The sequence below is a fragment of the Drosophila erecta genome, unplaced genomic scaffold, assembly GCF_003286155.1.
Source record: "Drosophila erecta strain 14021-0224.00,06,07 unplaced genomic scaffold, DereRS2 tig00000055-arrow-pilon, whole genome shotgun sequence".
Lineage (NCBI taxonomy): Eukaryota > Metazoa > Arthropoda > Insecta > Diptera > Drosophilidae > Drosophila > Drosophila erecta.
The window spans coordinates 16,198,004-16,214,799 of NW_020825200.1; the positions used below are offsets into that span (position 1 = coordinate 16,198,004).

Here is a 16,796-nt window from a genome sequence, read left to right on the forward strand (position 1 = left end):
CGTACCCTAACGTTTACTTTTCATGATTTTAATAATAATTCCATTGTAAATGGCCGAATACGTTTCTATTAAAATGGATGTTATTTGTCGGTCATGCGAATTCATAAAAACTTTCTCGAGAATATTAATATTAGAAATATACAGTTTTTAAAATGTTTTCTAAAATATTTTTCTTTTCAGAAGTGTCTAATCAATAGTGTTTTAATGATCACTGACGTTTTATTTTTCACTCGAATACTCTGAAAGTCAGCACATAAAAAATTGTATTTAAAATTTTTAGTTTAATTAAAGTGCATTGTGACCAAGCGCGATTATGACCTGCTTGGAGTGCGTTTTCGCTGCTGGCTTACTCCACGTGATCCAGTTCTTGGCGTTAGCTTCCAAAAGCTCGGATTCTCCGGCGCCGCAGTTACCCTCTCTGATTGTGGCTCTGGCTGCGATGGACCTTATATGGGACAATTGTTTCGTTCCCCGGGCACTTCATAAGATGCCGGCAGGGCTCAGGCGGATTTACGAAGCGGCAGTGGCATTCCTGCTCTTGGAGATTGCCGTACAGGTGTTCTGGAAGACAGTGGAGCAGGCATGCGTCATGCTGATGAGGGTCATAATGCTCGGAACGGGCCTCGACTCGAAGATCAACTATAGAAGATACGAGAGTTATTGGGTGGCCAGCGTTACTGTTCCGTTGTCCCTCCTGATCCTGGCATTCGCCGGCCACGCCACCGACCACTTCCACGTGTTCCACGACGGCTTCTTCCACGTGCAGCTGAAGGTTCAGCTGCGGTGGAAGGAGACCTTGAAGTACATCACTCACAACCCGAGGAGGAAGCTGTCCCGCATCGTGCCGATTCTTGAACAGCACAAGGATCTGGCGCGCCGCCAGCGTCGTGGAAGGACCTTCGTGTACCATTTCTATAGCAACACCGAACTCCCAGGGCAATAGATTGATACTTCTGACGCGCAGGTACATTCAATTGGATTCGTTCGTTTCTTTTATTTTATACAAGAAAATTTATAAAATTAATTGTCATACATAATAATTAAATTGCTTTTATTAAATTACAAAATAACGACTATATTTGATTTGCTTTTTACAGCACTCGCGTATTTGTTCAACAAGCTTGGACACTAAATGGTTGGAAAAATCTATCGTTTTATATATATTAGTACATATGTATTGCAATTTGGTACCGCGTCAAGCATGGTAAGTTCGAGTTTCTTGTGTAGGTAAATAATACTTAAGATTAAAACAATATTTCATTCATTAAATTACGCATAAGTTCGACTTAATTTCATGTAGTTTGCATACCTAAAGAGCACATATGGGAATTACTATTATTATTATTATAAGCCATCTCGTCTCCTCTCGACTTTCCTCTCCAAGCCTTGCATTAAGCCACGTAATATCCGAGATGGGGACTACAGATGGATCGAAGATGGACCGCAGCCATTACGTTGATTCAATGCAAGGCTCTCCAGTGAGTATTCTTGGGGCAGTGGGGGTCACTGTTCTGACAGTGAGCTTGCTGCTGCATCCCATTCGTATTTTATGACCACATTTTACATTAAAGCAGCTGGTTATCTGTAGTTTATCGTTGTTCTACTGCACTTCGCTATCACTATCACTCTTTTCTGAAAGGCATAGATTTCATACATCAATATGGGAGATTAGTCGGCGTTTATCTGGTGATCGTACCCTTCTTGCCCGTGTAGGCGTGACGTTTCAGTCGGTCGTATAAGTCTTCTTTAGTTCCATAGAGCGAGGCATTGGACCTGGCCAGCGTGCTCATCTTGCCGCCGTGCAGACCTGTTGGGGATTAGGGATAAGCGAGGATTAGGAATGATACTTTGACGAGAGACACTAGTACTTACCGTCCTTCATGTACGTTTCGTTGTAGAAGTTGGGCATCTCCCAGCCGTCCTCCTCGTCGTCGTAGTAGTGCGCATAGGTGCTGTGATGGGAGGGGGCGATGGACTCCGCGTAGGGCGTGTGGGCGCCGTAGTAGAAGTTGACCTGCGATCCGGTCTGGTCGATCGCAGGGGTTAGCATCTTCTTGGGATCCCGGCGCTTCGTGGAGCGCACGCAGATCATCCAGATAAGCAGGACGATAATGATGATGAAGATCACCGCTCCGGCAATGCCACCGGCAATGTAGGCGAACTCGGAGCGCTCCGCACAGTGGGGTCCCGTGAAGGAGCCCACACAGCGGCAGGAGGGTGTGCCCTTCAAGTCCTTGACACAGGCACCAGAGTTCTCGCAGAAGCCATCGCACACATCCGTGCAGGCCATGCCCGTTCCATTGAATCCTGGCTTGCACTCGCACTTGAAGTCCGACGTCTCCGGCACCATGATGCAGTAGGCATTCACATCGCAGTGGGGCTTGCCCTCCGCAATGTGCTCGCACGGGTTGGTGCACTCGCTCTTCGAGGTGGCGCCGGTGATCTTGGTGCTGTGGTTCGGAGGGCACTGCAGACAGGTGGTCTGCTGCGACTCCGACTGGTAGAAGCCCTTGCGGCACTCGATGCACATGTTCTGGGTGGCGTTCAGGTACGTTCCCGCCGAGCAGACGGGCAGGGTGCACTCCTCCACCGAACTGGCGCCCACCTTGGGCGTGGTCCTGCCCAGCGGACAGGCGGCGCAGGATGGCTGGACGCCCTGTAGGCGGTATGTGCCACGTGGGCAGGGCTCACAGCGTCCATCGGCTCCCAGTTGCTGGCCAGAGCTGCACTCATCGCGACACTCCTTGCGCGACGTGGCCTCCGTGGAGCGCGTCGTCTGTCCCAGGCCGCACAGCTCACAGCTGAAGGAGCCCTCGTTGGGCTGGTAGAATCCGTGGCCGCAGGAGCGGCACAGACCCGTTTCCGCGTCGAAGTATTTGCCGGCTGGGCAGCGCTCCTTGCAGTCCGCCGCGGAGCGTGCTCCAGGTCCGGCAGTCACTCCTGGTCTTCCCGCAATCACCGGGCACTTGCTGCACTGCAGCTGACCTGCCTCCGACTGGTAGGTTCCGCGCGAGCAGGCTATGCACGTCTTGTTGGCACTGTCGTAGAAGGTGCCGATGGCACAGGGCACACAGTCGGGTATCATCACCACCTGGCCCACGGGACAGGCGTACTCCGAGCCCAGTTCCAAGGAGGCCGGATCCGGCACTGTGTTGGGCAGGATCTCCTGCACTGCGAACTGGTCGTCCTCGAGGATGAGCTTCTCCAGCAGCTGCTTGACGCTGGATCGTTCGCCCGTCGATGTGTGCACCACAGGATCACTGAAGATGAATGGATACGTGGTGGATTAGTGTTGGTTCAGGCGAAAGATCATCGTGTGATTAAAGAACGAAAGTTAATGTTCAGATATAGTTAGGCATAACATGAGGGCTGTAAGTACTATTAGGAATAATCATAAGTATTCATTATATGTTTCTGGGTTATATTGGTGGACACCTAACACTGCTCTGGACATTTGGGGGTAAGCTCGAAGCTTGGGTTAGCACGCATACATGCGATATGAGGTTAGGCAAGCAGGGGTTAGGTCGTTTGGCTTGATTGGATGGATTTTAGTGTTGACTGAGGCGGTTGTTGGTAGTACTGGGTGCAGATTTGATGCTGGGCAGATCGGGTGCATTGGTCGGAATTGGTTATGCGTGGGGTAAACCAACATAGGAGTGCTAGACATACTTCGCAGCCGGGAAGGCTATCTCCAGGGTGTATGTATCGCCGCCAGTTTGTTGGCGTCCCTGGCGACCCGTCAATGTCAGATCGTCATCCTCATCGCTGCAAATTGGGTTAACGAACACACAAAACACATATAGCATATACACAGTGTACACGGATGATCCGAAGGCGGATCAGGACATGCTAGACCGGCGTGCGGTGCTGGGACCTGGGTTCTCATGCAACTACTTACTTGACCACTGGCAGTTCGGCCTCCATCACATAGACTCCGCCATCCTTGGACTGACGACGCACGCGGTTGTTCTGGGCACCTCGGTAGTGGTCGCACTTCACATCGATCTGGATGTCCTTGCATTCCCTGCGATGGGCGGAGTAATGCGTATAAGAAATGAAGCAACGAAAGGAGGAAAACCACCACAAACCTCGTTCCCTCGATGGCGTACGAGCAGAAGTTCCAGTCCCTGTTCAGGCCATTGACCGAGTTGGTCACCTTCTGGCGGAGCACCGCCTGGCCAGCCTTGTTGCACAGCACGTCCGAGGGGAACAGCATCTTGATGCGGAACACTCGCTGGGCGGGCTTCGAGGGTGAGCAGGATGGGTAGACCAAGGGCATTGAGGGTTCCCTCGTCGGTCGCCAGAAGCCCTCGGCTCCGCAGGTGTAGAACTCGGGCACCTGCTCCGAGAATCGGAGACCCGTATTGCAGGCGATCTCGCACACCTTGAACTGACCACCTGCACCCCAGTCCTTGCATACCTGCGATCCGCCAACGGGATCAGCCAAGGCTGGACAGAAGTCGGCTGTGAAATAGATTCGTAGACATGCAATGAGTATCAAGCAGCCCAGTTTCCTTTTGGTACTTACTTAGCAGGGAGACCTTGAAGCTGCAGGATGCAGTGTTTCCAGCTGCGTCGGATGCAATGTAGGTGATGTCGTAGGTGCCCCACAGTAACGTAGATCCGGATCGGTGTCCATTTCGCTCGTAGATCTTGGTCACGCCAATGTTGTCGCTGAAGTGCGGCTCATCCCAGGTGACCACCGCGGATCCGTTCTTGGCAATCACCCACAGATCTCCGGGGCAGTGCTCCACCACTGGTGGCTCCTTGTCCACGACCAGCTGCTGGCAATTGGCGCCCGTGTAGCCCACAGGGCACTTACGTTGTCCGCATAGGGACGGTACATTGCGCTCCACTCCGCCGGAAGTCACCTCGTATCCCGCCCAGTTGAGGATGAGGCCGGGATAGAGAACCGGTTCGGATCGGCAGTCGCGCACCTGCTTCTGGATCTCCGATGTGATGTCGAGGGCCCTGGCCCACACTTGAGCCTTGGTTATGGTGCCCTGGAATCCGGAATCCGAGTAGGCCAGCTCGTTGCTAAGTCCATATGGCTGCGGAAGTCCCAGCACTGCCCAGAGATAGCCGGGCAGCGAGCCACCCGCTCCGTACTCCATCTTACTGGCAATCAGTCCCTCTGTGATCAGTTGAAGCTGTCCGGAGATTCCGTCCCAGACCACGGCGACATGGTGCCACTGGCCGTCGTTGACGGAGGTGTACTCGCCGAAGCTCAGGAAGGCATCTGGCTGGTCCTCGAAGAGCGATACCTGGACTCCACTGGAGTGGGCCTGCAGCAGCATTCGGCGGTGCTGGGTCATGCGGGCGGATTGCACGCCGTATAGGGTGAAGAAGATGCCGCGGTCGTCCTTCTGGGCGAACTGCACCCACATGGCGACGGTCAGGCTGTTCGCCTCGCCCGTGGGGAAGGGAACCACCTGGGCGGCGGTGGATCGCGATGGATCGCTGAAGTACAGATCGTAGTCCACTTGGATTGCCTTCCGGCAGTCGTCTCCGGTCATGTTGAAGGGACACTGGCAGTAGAAGCCGTTGGTGAGGTCCACGCAGGAGGCGCCCGGCGGGCAAGAGTTGTCCTTGCAGTCCACGATGTCCTGTTCGCAATTGCGTCCGGTGAAGCCAGGCGGGCACTGGCAGCTGTATCCAGCTCCATTGTCCACGCAGGTGGCTCCATTCTGGCAGACGTGCTCCTCGCAAGCATCGTACTCGTACTGACAACCGATGCCCGAGTAATCCGCCGGGCAGCTGCAGTTCAGACCCGATCCGAAGTCCTGGCACTTGCCACCGTGCATACAAGGATCGCCGATGCAGCGTTCCGGGGCGGTCTCGCAGTTCTTGCCATCGGTGCCACTGGGACACACGCAGAAGTAGTCCTGGAACAGGTCGATGCAGCTGGCGTCGTTCTGGCAAGGAGCCTGCGCTCCACACGTGGTCACCTGCTGCTCACAGCGCATGCCACTCCATCCTGGCTCGCAGCCGCACTCGAAGCCACCGACGCGATCCCGGCAGATGCCATTGTTCAGGCAGGGCTGCGCCTCGCAGTCATCGATGTCCGTGGCGCACAGAGGTCCCTTGAACCCGTCCCGGCACACGCACTCGAACTTGTTGTCCAGGTCGAGACAGCGCTCCGTGCCCACTGGATTGCAGGGGTCACTCAGACACTCGTCGATTTCTGCCTCGCAGGAGAGACCCACGTAGCCAGGGCGGCACTTGCAGCTGAAGCCATCCAACTGGTCCACGCAGGTGGCGCCGTGCTGGCAGGGATTCGAGGCGCAGTCGTCGATGGTGTGCTGGCAGTTCTTGCCCGTGTAGCCGGGTTCGCAGTTGCAGCTGAAGCCATCGACCAGGTCCACGCAGGTTCCCTCGTTGGCGCAGGGTCGGTTCTCGCAGTCGTCGATGTTGATGTCGCAGGCAGATCCCATCCAGCCCGGGTGGCAGACGCACTCGTGGTCGAACAGGCGGTCCACACAGGTGCCGTGCTTGCAGGGCTCCGACAGGCAGAGATCGATCTTCTGCTCGCAGCGCTTGCCGGTGAATCCTGGCGGACAGGCGCACTGGAAGTCGTTGACCAGATCTGTGCAGTTGGCGCCCAGCAGGCAGGGATTCTCCGAACAGTCGTTGATGTTTTGCTCGCAGTGGATGCCCTCCCATCCGGGCACACACTCGCACTTGTAGCGACCCTGCTCCAGGGCCTGGCAGCTGGCTCCGTTGCCGCACGGATTGCCATTCGCCGTGCACGGATCGATGGTCACATCGCACTGATCTCCGGTGTAGCCACTGCGGCACAGGCAGGTCACGTTCTTGTAGCCCGGCTCGTTCTTGCACATGGCCCTGGCCGGACAGGTGTCGTTGCCGCAGTCACTGGTCTCCTCCTGGCAGTTGATGCCCGAGTAGCCCGCCGGGCACTCACAGCGGTAGCCCTGCGGCAGATCCTTGCACTGGCCACCGTTGTAGCAGGGCTGGGAGGCGCACTCGTCGATGTCCTGCTCGCAGCGACGACCGGAGAAGCCGGCCGGACAGAAGCACTGGATGTCGTGGCCCATGGGCACACAGAGTCCGCCGTGCTGGCAGGCGCCTTCGCCACAGACCACCGGCTTGCACTGCTCGCGTCCCTTGGAGGCGGGTGAATCGGTTCGCATGTTGCTCGGACACTCGTTGCAGCTCTGTGCGCCCGCGGCTCCCTGGTAGTGATGCAGTGGGCAGGGCGAGCAAGGTGCCAGTCCGGTGGCGGAATAGGTTCCCGGAGCGCACTTGGCGCGACACAAGTCCTTATTCGAAGCAGCCGGCTGGTAGGTGAAGCTCTGAGCCGGACAGGCCTGGCAATCCTTGAATCCACCGGTTGGCGGTTCGGCAGTGAAGGAGTTACGCGGACACTCCAGGCAGGGCACTAGGCCGGTGGGTGAGTAGGTGCCGTAGCCGCAGACGGGAATGCAGTCCGCCTGCGACTTGGTGCCCTCCTCCTTGGTGTAGGTGCCGGCCGGACAGCGCAGACAGGTTCCCTGGCGGTCTCGGTTCTGGTAGTAGCCCCTCGGGCAGTAGGTGCAGCTGTTCTGACCCTCGGACACGTACGTGCCGGCGGGACAGTGCAAGCAGCGCGGCACATCGCTGGTGTCCATGTTCAGCACCTCGCCCACATTGCAGTTGAATCCCCGCGAGATCTGCGACTTGAGGGCGCGCAGTGGTGGACACTGGTTGCCAATGTTGGCAATGTTCAGAAGGTCATCGATCACGGCACTGGCATAGGGCACACTGAGATCGAAGATCAGGTTCAGCGTGGAGCCGCACAGGTCGTACAGCTGCGGCTGACGCACAGCCGGCAGAATGGACAGGATGAAGTCCATCTTGACCACATTCTCCTCCAGCAGCATGGGCACCGATTTCACAAAGGTAACGTTCATGTTCACATTTACGGCGGAGCAGCGCTGCGAGAGCAACTGGTTCAGGCCGCCGTAGTGCTGTGCCAGCACCTCCTGGTACTGACCCAGACAGGATTGGGCCACTGCTCCGTTGGCGCGGTAGGTGATGGACGCGGTTACGTGGTAGGCGGCCTGTTCCGTGTTCTCGGACACGCAGTCGGGCACCACGGAGGTGGGGCGCCACAGACGGGACGTCTCGCAGGAGAAGGTCTTCAGGGGTTCGCCGTCGGTGAAGCGGAATCCTGGCTTGCAGGTGGCAATGCACTCGATACCGCGGTCTCCGGGCAGGCAATTGATGGCACCATTGGCCGGCGGCTGGAGCTCCCAGTCGACGCAGGGTGAGGCCTTCACAGAGACCTGGAAGTGGCAGGCGGCGCGGTTGTTGTACTTGTCCGTAGCCGTAACGGTCACGTTCTCGAAGTTTCCGATCTTGATGGTGGCAGTCTCGGGGCTGAACTGCAGCCTCACCTCGCCCGTGTCATCGGAGGTCTTGATCCTCTTGCGCGTATCGTTGAAGTTCACTGTGTAGCTCTCCTGGCGATCCACCAGCTCAATCACATAGCTCTGGGGGCACTGGAGCAGTGGTGGGGTCACATCGGGCACCGTGATGTTGATCTCGCAGATGGCCACATTGCCATCGTAGTCGAAGGCCACGTACTTCACAACCGTGTCCTTGAAAATGTAGCTGGGAGTGCGGAAGTTCTGAGGCTTGATCTCCAGGCGGGCAATCGATCCGGAGTTGTCCACCGCCGTGGGTTCGGTGAAGTTAACGGGTAGAACTCCGCCGTTCTCATCGCGACGCACCACAATGGGTTGCTGCGGGCAGTTCTGGAAGATCGGAGGTTCGTTGTCCACGCACGGCGAGTATCCGTAGTCGTAGCCGAGGAGTGGTTCCTGTTTCGGCTCCTCGCAGCCCATCAGCTCGAACTTCAGACAGGCGTTGTCCATGTAGCTCACTATTCCAAGGATCACGAAGCGCGCCTGCACGAACTTGGGCAGCGTGATCATGGCCAGCTCTCCGTAGTTGCCTGGATCCCGCATGGTCAGGTTGAAGTTGGGGAAGTACACCACGTAGTTCTCGCTCTCCGCCTGCTTGTAGAAGAATCGGATCTCCGTGGGCCTGCCCACAATGTCGTTGGTGACCACACCCTTCACCAGAATGGCCTTGACTCGGTAGATCTGGCCCAGATCCACGCTCACGTAGGTGAAGGCCTCCTGCTTTCCACACCAGCCCGTGGCCGAGTTGAGTCGGATGTTCTTGGCCTCGTAATTGGGTCGCTCCGAGGTGGCATTGATGGCCGAGTCCGGAATCCGGCCCGAACCCAATCCCAAGGGCTTGATGACCTTGCACTCCGGCTCGCGTATGCACGTGATGGGTCGGGGATTGATCAGGATGTAGCCAGGACGATTGCATCCGAAGTACACCTCCGAGCTCTGCTCATAGCTGCGGGCAATCTGGCGACCATCGGCCGGTCTTCCGGGATCCTCGCACACTGGTCCCTCGCAGCGAAGATCACCGAAGTCCCAGATGCCATCAGCTCCACAACGAACCACGTTGTCGTGACGACCCGTCTGGCCAGCCAACTTGAAGGTGTTCTGGCAGCCAAAGAAGAAGCTGCTCTGGTAGCGCGTGTCCACAAACTGTCCGTACTCCGCGCCGGGCGTGGGCATGGGCGCATAGCAGTCCACCCGGGGACAGGAGGGCTGCATTCCGGACAGCCAGTAGTCGGGCAGACCAGGCTTGGGGTCATACACGCACTGCCGGAAGCCGGAGGAGGCGGTGGCTCTCAGTTGCCGACCCGCCGCTCCGCACGTAATGGTCACATTGTCCCGGAAGGGCACTAGCACGGATTCGGGATCGGGGCGGGCCACAGTTAGACCCTCCAACTTGTCATCGGGCAGGGAAACGCACTTTGCATCTGAAAGGCACCATTTCATGGTTAGTAAAATAGGAACTAAACGAGGATCTGCATGGGTAGCACTTACAATTGCACTCTGGTACGCTGGCGTTCCACTGACCGCTGGATAGGCACAGTGCCGCCGAGCTGCCGCTCATGATGTAGCCAAAGTGGCACTGGAAGCGCACCACATCGCCGAAGTGATAGTCGTTCTTATCGCTCAGGAGCTGGCCGTTCTCGGGCGCCTCCAGTTCGGGACACATCAGTGGGACACAGGTCTTGTTGCGCTGATAGGTGTCCCCGTCACGTTCGCCGGATTCGGAGCGCTCGATGTGATAGCCAGCCGTGCCGTTGGAGGTGTACAGCTGGTAGCCGGTGTTGCAGCCACAGGCAAATCCTCCCGGGGAGTTGATGCACTTCTGGTCACAGCCGCCGTTGTTCTTGCTGCACTCGTTGATGTCCACGCAGTCCAAGCGGGTGCAGCCCATCAGCTCCATGCGCAGACAGGGGGCACCCACGTAGTCCTGGATGCGGAAGCGAATGTAGCGAGCCTCGATGGGCAGGGGCAGGTTCAGGATGGAGAGCGTGGGCTCCAGGATGCGGAACTCCACGGCAGTGCCGTCCGGATTGGCGTAGTCCTTGAACACATCCGTCAGATCGTTGGTGTACTGCAGACGCACCGCCGAGCTGAAGGCCACATTGCCATCGGGACGCTGCACGGACATGGTGCGGAAGCCACGCAGGATGGTGGGTGCCTTGAGGTCGATGAGTATCCAGTTGGCACCGGGCTCCGAGGAGCCGCCGCACCAGCCATTCGTGTTCAAGCGCAGCTGCTCCTTGCTGTAGCCCGGCTCGCTGACCGAGGTGGTGATGCTGTCATCCGGAATGCCTCCGTTTCCCAAGCCCAAATCGCCCACGGGCCGGCACTCGGTGGTGGCCGTGAATCCCGATCTGCACTGGCAGTGGAAGGAGCCGTTCGTGTTCTGGCACTCGGTGGTGGTCAGGTCGCACTGCGAGGAGCTGCACTCGTTGATGTCCTCGCAGGTTGGCGGCTGCTCGAACTTCTGGGCCTCGCTGCAGCGCATGATGTTGCTGCCGATCAGCTTGTATCCCTTGAAGCACTGCACCCTGGCCTCATCCCCGAAGAGATAGGCTCGCGTCGAGTCCACCACAAAGCCGTTGGCGATCGTCGGGAACTCGAAGCACCGCTTGCGCGTGCATCTGGGCACGTCCCCGCTCCAGGTGCCATTCGACATGCAGGTCAGCACGGGGTGGCCATTGCGCTCGTAGCCCGGCTCACACTCGTACTGGACAATGGTGCCGTAGCTGCGTCCTCCTCCATTCAGCAGGGTCACGTTGGCGTGGGCCACCTCCGGCAGGGCTGCGCACTGGGAGGCCATGCAGTGCGGCTGTCGCTCCCAGCGGCCGTCCGGCAGACAGGAGATCTTCTCGATCGGAGCACCCGAGGCAAAGGCGAAGCCGGCGTAGCACTGGTACATCGCTATTCCGCGATAGGTCACGTTCGAGGAGCCAATGGAGAAACCGTTGTCGATTTGTGGCACAGGACCGCAGTAGACCTCTGTTGAAGGGATGACAAAAATCAGTTAGCAAGCCATCTAGTTGTGGCACAGCTAGCCAGACTCACCCTGACACTTGGGTATGTAGGAGACACTCCAGTTGCCACCGCGCAGACATTCGGTAACCAGTCGCGTCTTGCCGGTGGCAAACTCCTGTCCAATGGGACATGTAAAGCTGACCAGCGTACCGAAAGCGGTGTCGCGACTGGAGGCCAAGGCTCCAATTCCGGGTTGCAGCTCCGGGCAATCGGCCGAAAAGGTGGCCGACCATCTAAGAGATTCAGGATTGTATATTAGACATTGCAACCATGCTAGAACAACTCAAGAGCACTCACCCAGCAGCATTGTGCAGAGCATCCGAGGTGAACTTGATGAGCATCTCCCCGGATGAGGCAGTCAGGGTCAGTTTGGGCGCCGCCGGGCCGGTGAATCCGTTTCCGGAGTGCAGGCGCAGACCGGAAGTGGAGGATCCGTCGAACACCTGGACATTGTCGCTCTTGTGGACGGTGAACTTGTCGAACTTCAGCGAGAGCGGAGCACGGGCATTGTTGCGGATGGTGAAGTAGCACTCCTGGTTCTTGGGGTAGTCGGCCAATCCGAAGGCTGGTGAAGTAACGGTGCCGTTTCTGGCGGTGATCGTGGCCTTGCAGCCCTGGATGTACCGCAGACTGAAGCCCTTGCCGGCCTCACCCAAACTGGACTTGAAGTACAGGTAGAGGGCGTTGCCCGTTGAGATGATCACCCGGTTGTTCTGGGCCGTCTTTCCGGTCAGCTTGGCGATGGTGCGACTCATGGGCGTTTCGCCGTCGCGTATCATCAAGAAGTCGCGTCCGTCGGCGATGTCCAGGTCGTCCACTTCGATGGAGATGATGCGACCCGGCTGTGCCTTAATCACATAGAGGCACTCCAGGCCACCGGGATACTGCTTCGGGTAGTTGGGGCTGGTCAGGATCTGGCGCTGCAGCGTGGCCTTCAGGGTGCCGCCACAGTTCTTGGCCTCCGTCTTCCACGTGGCCCTGAATCCCTTGCGCTCCACACTGCCGTCCGTGGTGAACTTGACGATCATGAAGTTGGAAGCGGACACGAAGGGCTGCGTGGTCAGATCCTGCTTGCCACTGAGCGTGGCCAGCGACACGGACTTGTCCTCGGTGCGTCCGCCAACCAGAATCTGCACGGTGTCGAAGGTCTTCTCTGTCTCGAAGTCCTGGAACTGCAGGATGATGTTGCTGCCCAGTGGCCCCTCCAGCGTCCACTTGCACTTGCTCAGCGCTCCGTACTTGTGCGGATAGTTGGGCGTCTCGATCACATCTCCGCCGGACTGCATGTGGTAGTGGCACTGCGCTGGACAGTCCAGTTCGTCGGTGCCATCGCCGCAGTCGTCGCTGCCGTCGCACTTGAAGGCCTGGTTGATGCACTTGCCGTTGGCGCAGTGGAGCGCTCCCTGTGGACAGGCCTGGGCGCGGCACATGAACGGCAGCAGGGACTCACAGGTGCCCAGATCCCAGCTCTGTGACTTACCGGCGAAGGCGGCCGCCACACACTCCCCGGACTCGGCGTTCGGCTGATGCAGCGACCAGTAGCCGGAGTACTGCGAGATCAGTGCTCCCGATGCGGACTCCAGCGTGTTGGTGCGCAGGTCGTCCAGGGAGGCCAGTCCCAGCCAGTACTTGTCCGAAGCCCTTTGGTTGGGATCACTGGCCCGGGCGATGGCCAGGGTCTCGTTGTTCTCCGCATAACTGTCGATGGCCACCAGCTCGGCTCCGTATCTGCAATACAAAGTATTTAGCTATAAGATTCCAAAAAACTATGAAAGGCATCAGATAAGAACTGCTTTGTATGCACTTCCCCCGATAACCTGGAGGATATGGCCGATTAGCATGCTGCTCTTGGCCAAGTTTCCGTTGCAATTGCAATTAGGCAGCTGCGCTTCACTTTCTATTTTCTGTTTCTGTTTCTATCTCAATTATGTGGAGCTGGCCGTGGATCGGGGAAATCAGGCGCACTGCACTGAAACTTTCGTTTCCAATCGCTAAACTCACTTTGATACCAATCTCATAATTTGGAGTTCTGCGCGCCCAGCGGGAAAAACGAGTTTCGCCCAAATAAAGGCATTGCGACATTACGCATTCGCCGCGTGGGACGTGGCTGCCTTTGGCAAACGGCTGCAGCTGCGGCACGCCAAAAAATAATTCGAAAAAGCATACAAAATTATGTATGAGAGACACTCCCTGCCGTCAACAATTGCTGCGTGCCACACAGAGTGAAAACTTCAGACGCGGCTCCGCAAGTCGCGCTTTTTAATCTTTTTTGGCTTGGCTTGGCCATTTTTTATATGCCTTATGGATTGGGCGTGTATTAAGATAAGCAAAAAATATGCAATACGCTTGGGCATTGGAAAGCAAATCCAAGTTGGCGAAAATGTATGTTTGCCCTTACATTACTCCTTGTGTTTACTCTTCAATTAAAGGGGCAATAAAATGACACAAAATAACTTTAGCCACAACATATGATTCTCTTCCCACTTCCGAAACGATTTAATTTGCAGCTCGGCGCATTACCAACTTGATTTTAACTGCTAAAAGCTCCGTTAACTTGAAGTGTTAACGCCTTGTCAGAGGTTTTCCCTCATTCTACCCAATTTCGCAGGCTACGCACGCCAAAAAGAAATTTCACCGAAATAAGCCACTGAAACATTTCACAGTTGAACGAATGTTTGACTGGCCAACGACACCTGTCAACGCAATCACCCCGTGCTGATATAAACAATACACATGGGAGATATGTATATACACACATAACATTTTGGCAAACCGACCATTTGAAGCAGCATAGCTACATGGCTGGCGTGTGTTGACCCCCAACCACGTCAGTGGCATTCAAATGAGCACTGGAGCACTGGACTTGACTGGGGCGAGGTCTATGGCATGTAAATTACATTAGGAGCAGTGGATGGAGCTGTGGATGTGTCTTGGAGTCACGATGTGCCCGGCATGCTTAAGTGGCACTTGACGCCGTTGGCGAGGAGAAATTGCGTAGGCCATTGACATTCAGCGGCGGCCAATAAGTTTATTAATACGTACTTACATTCAGCTAACAGAAGAAATATGTACCCAGCATATTACCGAAAACCGGAGAAACTTTCACCCCAAAATGGCCCGTGGGTCAGCTCACGATTCTCACGTTCATTAAGCGGGCATCGAAATGCCCAATCCCAAGCTCTATTATCAAAACACTCTCAATTTCCGAGATGGGCAGTCCTGCGGACGGCAGGTGATCGCTGCTCAGGAATTTGGGTCATTGGTGCAGGTTAACACCCAGAAAAGCAAACAACAAAAAATGAGAAGTTGGTGAAAAATGCCTGAAGAAGCGCTCGCCGGAAGCTTTCGGCGACTTTCTTTTCGCTCGAACGGAGAAGGCGGAACGTGGAGTTGGAAGTAATGAGTCACCCGGGTTGGGTATCGATCGGCATATTGATGGCCCTGCCCAGTCGGGCTGCAAAGCAATTTGAAAGCCTGGTCAGCAAAGCAAACTTGTTTTGCTTCTGGTGCTTTTTTGGCTCCAACTGCCGACCACTTTGGCATTGACAGTTAGCTGTCGGCAACGGAAATGCAATGTGCTGCTGTAACGGCAACTGCTGGATTAAGTACTGTATATAGGTAGATAGATACCTATGTACCGCACTGAACCATCCATTAATCCATCCTACTAGCCGTCAAGAACAGCAGGTAGCGTATTTGCTCAAGCGCAGCAGCCTGGTTGGGGTAAAAACTAAAAACACCTTCTCAGGTTCGATTTATGACAAAGAGCGGAACAAGTTGGCGACTTCCTCACAAATCGGGCCTAATCTCATTTGGCTGGGGAAATTATCATATGGTTATGGTTGCGACTCCACTCACCTTCGACACAGTTCGGCGCTTTTATCCCACGAGTGCTTGATATTGAAATATTTATAACAATTTAAGCCGCGCAGTTCCCAACCTGAAAGATACAAAAGAGAAGTTTGCATATTAGACAAGGTTAAATTGGTCTGTTTAGCTGAAGTTCCACGTTTAGTTCTAGATAGGAACTCATTTAAAATTAAGTCTGAATTTACCTCAGATTTCTTATAAGTGCACTTAATTGAACCACAGTCCGTAAAATTTCACTTAACCATACGGCAATGCTCAAATATTCTGTTGGCATTCCTTACAGCTCACGGATACATTAAATTAATTGCTTTTTTTAAACTCAGATTTGTGCATAGCGTTAGTAAGCATTAGAGCTATGCCCAAAAGTAAGCCTCTTAAAAACCAGCAAGACGATTTCATGGAAATTAAACAGTATGCTCTTAATCATTAAATATCACCACCAACTGGTGAGGAAAGAGATATGCTCGTTGGTGACCCCAATCAGCATCTTAACTGGTTTTGCATAACTTATGTCCAGCAGCTACGACAACTTTCTGCGCGCGTTTTGGCGATGAGAACGAGAATTCAAACAGAAAATCAGCGGATAATTAAGTGGTTGGGCCAACTGAGATTGTATTTAAGATGTGGCTGTGACGCTTTCGTTTTCCTCCGAATGCTAAGAGTTTTCCCAGTAAAATGGGAAAGTTGCGCGCGAAACTTGGACTCGGACTCGGACTCGCCTCGAAGTCAGCTTGATTGACAGCTTTCATTTAAAATCAAATCGTCTAAAATATGCACTCGTACACCACACTTTGTTTGCAATGAGGGGGAAACTAAAACAAAAAGCAAAAGTATTTAAACAATTTTTTGCTCTTTTTATGCGCAGACGCACGCGCTGCGTCAAAAAGTGGTTGGCAAATGTTGGCTTTGGTGTTTTTCTGCGGGTCGGCAAGTTGTTACAGATTTCCCAGATTTTCCAATTCGCATGGGTGTCCAAATGGGACTTTCACGATTTCCTTGTCCAAGTATTGCTTTGGAGGGAAAACTGCATCCTGTCGATAAAGCGTGCTCAATTGAAAACTGCATTTCTTGGTAATTATTTATTAAAGAAACCACAGTGACAATTTCTAGGATATTTCTCTATTGCTATTCAAAAAGTGACTTTAAAAGCCGGAGAAAAATTGGGAAGTTGTTTGTGATAATTGTCATTCATAAAGATGGAAAGTTCGTGTTGATATAAACCAGCTTCTTTCAAGTTCATTTCATGGCATGACATTTACAAGATATATAAAATTGATGAAAATGTAGGAAAATAATCTCAGTTTTAAACATCTCATTTCATCCTCCAACTCCACAATTTCCCAGCTGAATCGAGTGAGCTGGCCGCAAACTTGCGATCATTACCCATTTTACCATCGATCCCACCCATTTTAGCGGCGTACAAGAAAGATAACGTTACTCTTGAGGCTTATTTGTTTGCCTAACCAGCGGGTAGAACCGCTATTG

At 54.6% G+C, this 16,796-nt stretch overlaps 2 protein-coding genes across 8 annotated transcripts in view; one reads left to right on the forward strand and one right to left on the reverse strand.

The window, feature by feature from the left end:
* The first annotated feature begins 164 nt into the window (after positions 1–164).
* On the forward strand, positions 165–997 carry LOC6542540. Its single transcript, XM_026979438.1, has one exon. The coding sequence runs from the start codon at positions 314–316 to the stop codon at positions 941–943; it is 630 nt and encodes a 209-aa protein (XP_026835239.1). The 5' UTR covers positions 165–313; the 3' UTR covers positions 944–997.
* LOC6541416 overlaps positions 966–16,796 on the reverse strand; it is a 30,657-nt gene continuing 14,826 nt past the window's right edge. For 4 of the 7 annotated variants that reach the window (XM_001970071.3, XM_026979433.1, XM_026979432.1 and 1 more), the window contains 11 exons: positions 15,300–15,381; positions 11,739–13,169; positions 11,472–11,674; positions 9,915–11,405; positions 4,529–9,847; positions 4,089–4,464; positions 3,899–4,024; positions 3,670–3,765; positions 1,873–3,260; positions 1,697–1,807; positions 966–1,632 (listed from right to left, as the gene is read on the reverse strand). In XM_001970071.3, coding sequence (XP_001970107.1) covers positions 1,601–1,632; positions 1,697–1,807; positions 1,873–3,260; positions 3,670–3,765; positions 3,899–4,024; positions 4,089–4,464; positions 4,529–9,847; positions 9,915–11,405; positions 11,472–11,674; positions 11,739–13,169; positions 15,300–15,381 — 10,655 coding nt within the window. In that variant the 3' untranslated portion in view covers positions 966–1,600. The remainder of the gene's footprint in view (positions 1,633–1,696; positions 1,808–1,872; positions 3,261–3,669; positions 3,766–3,898; positions 4,025–4,088; positions 4,465–4,528; positions 9,848–9,914; positions 11,406–11,471; positions 11,675–11,738; positions 13,170–15,299; positions 15,382–16,796) is intronic. The other 3 variants (XM_026979436.1, XM_026979435.1, XM_026979434.1) reach the window with 2 other exon arrangements.

Coding starts and splice junctions, on each gene's coding strand:
- LOC6542540 (XM_026979438.1), top strand. CDS start 314: ATGACCTGCTTGGAGTGCGTTTTCGCTGCTGGCTTACTCCACGTGATC.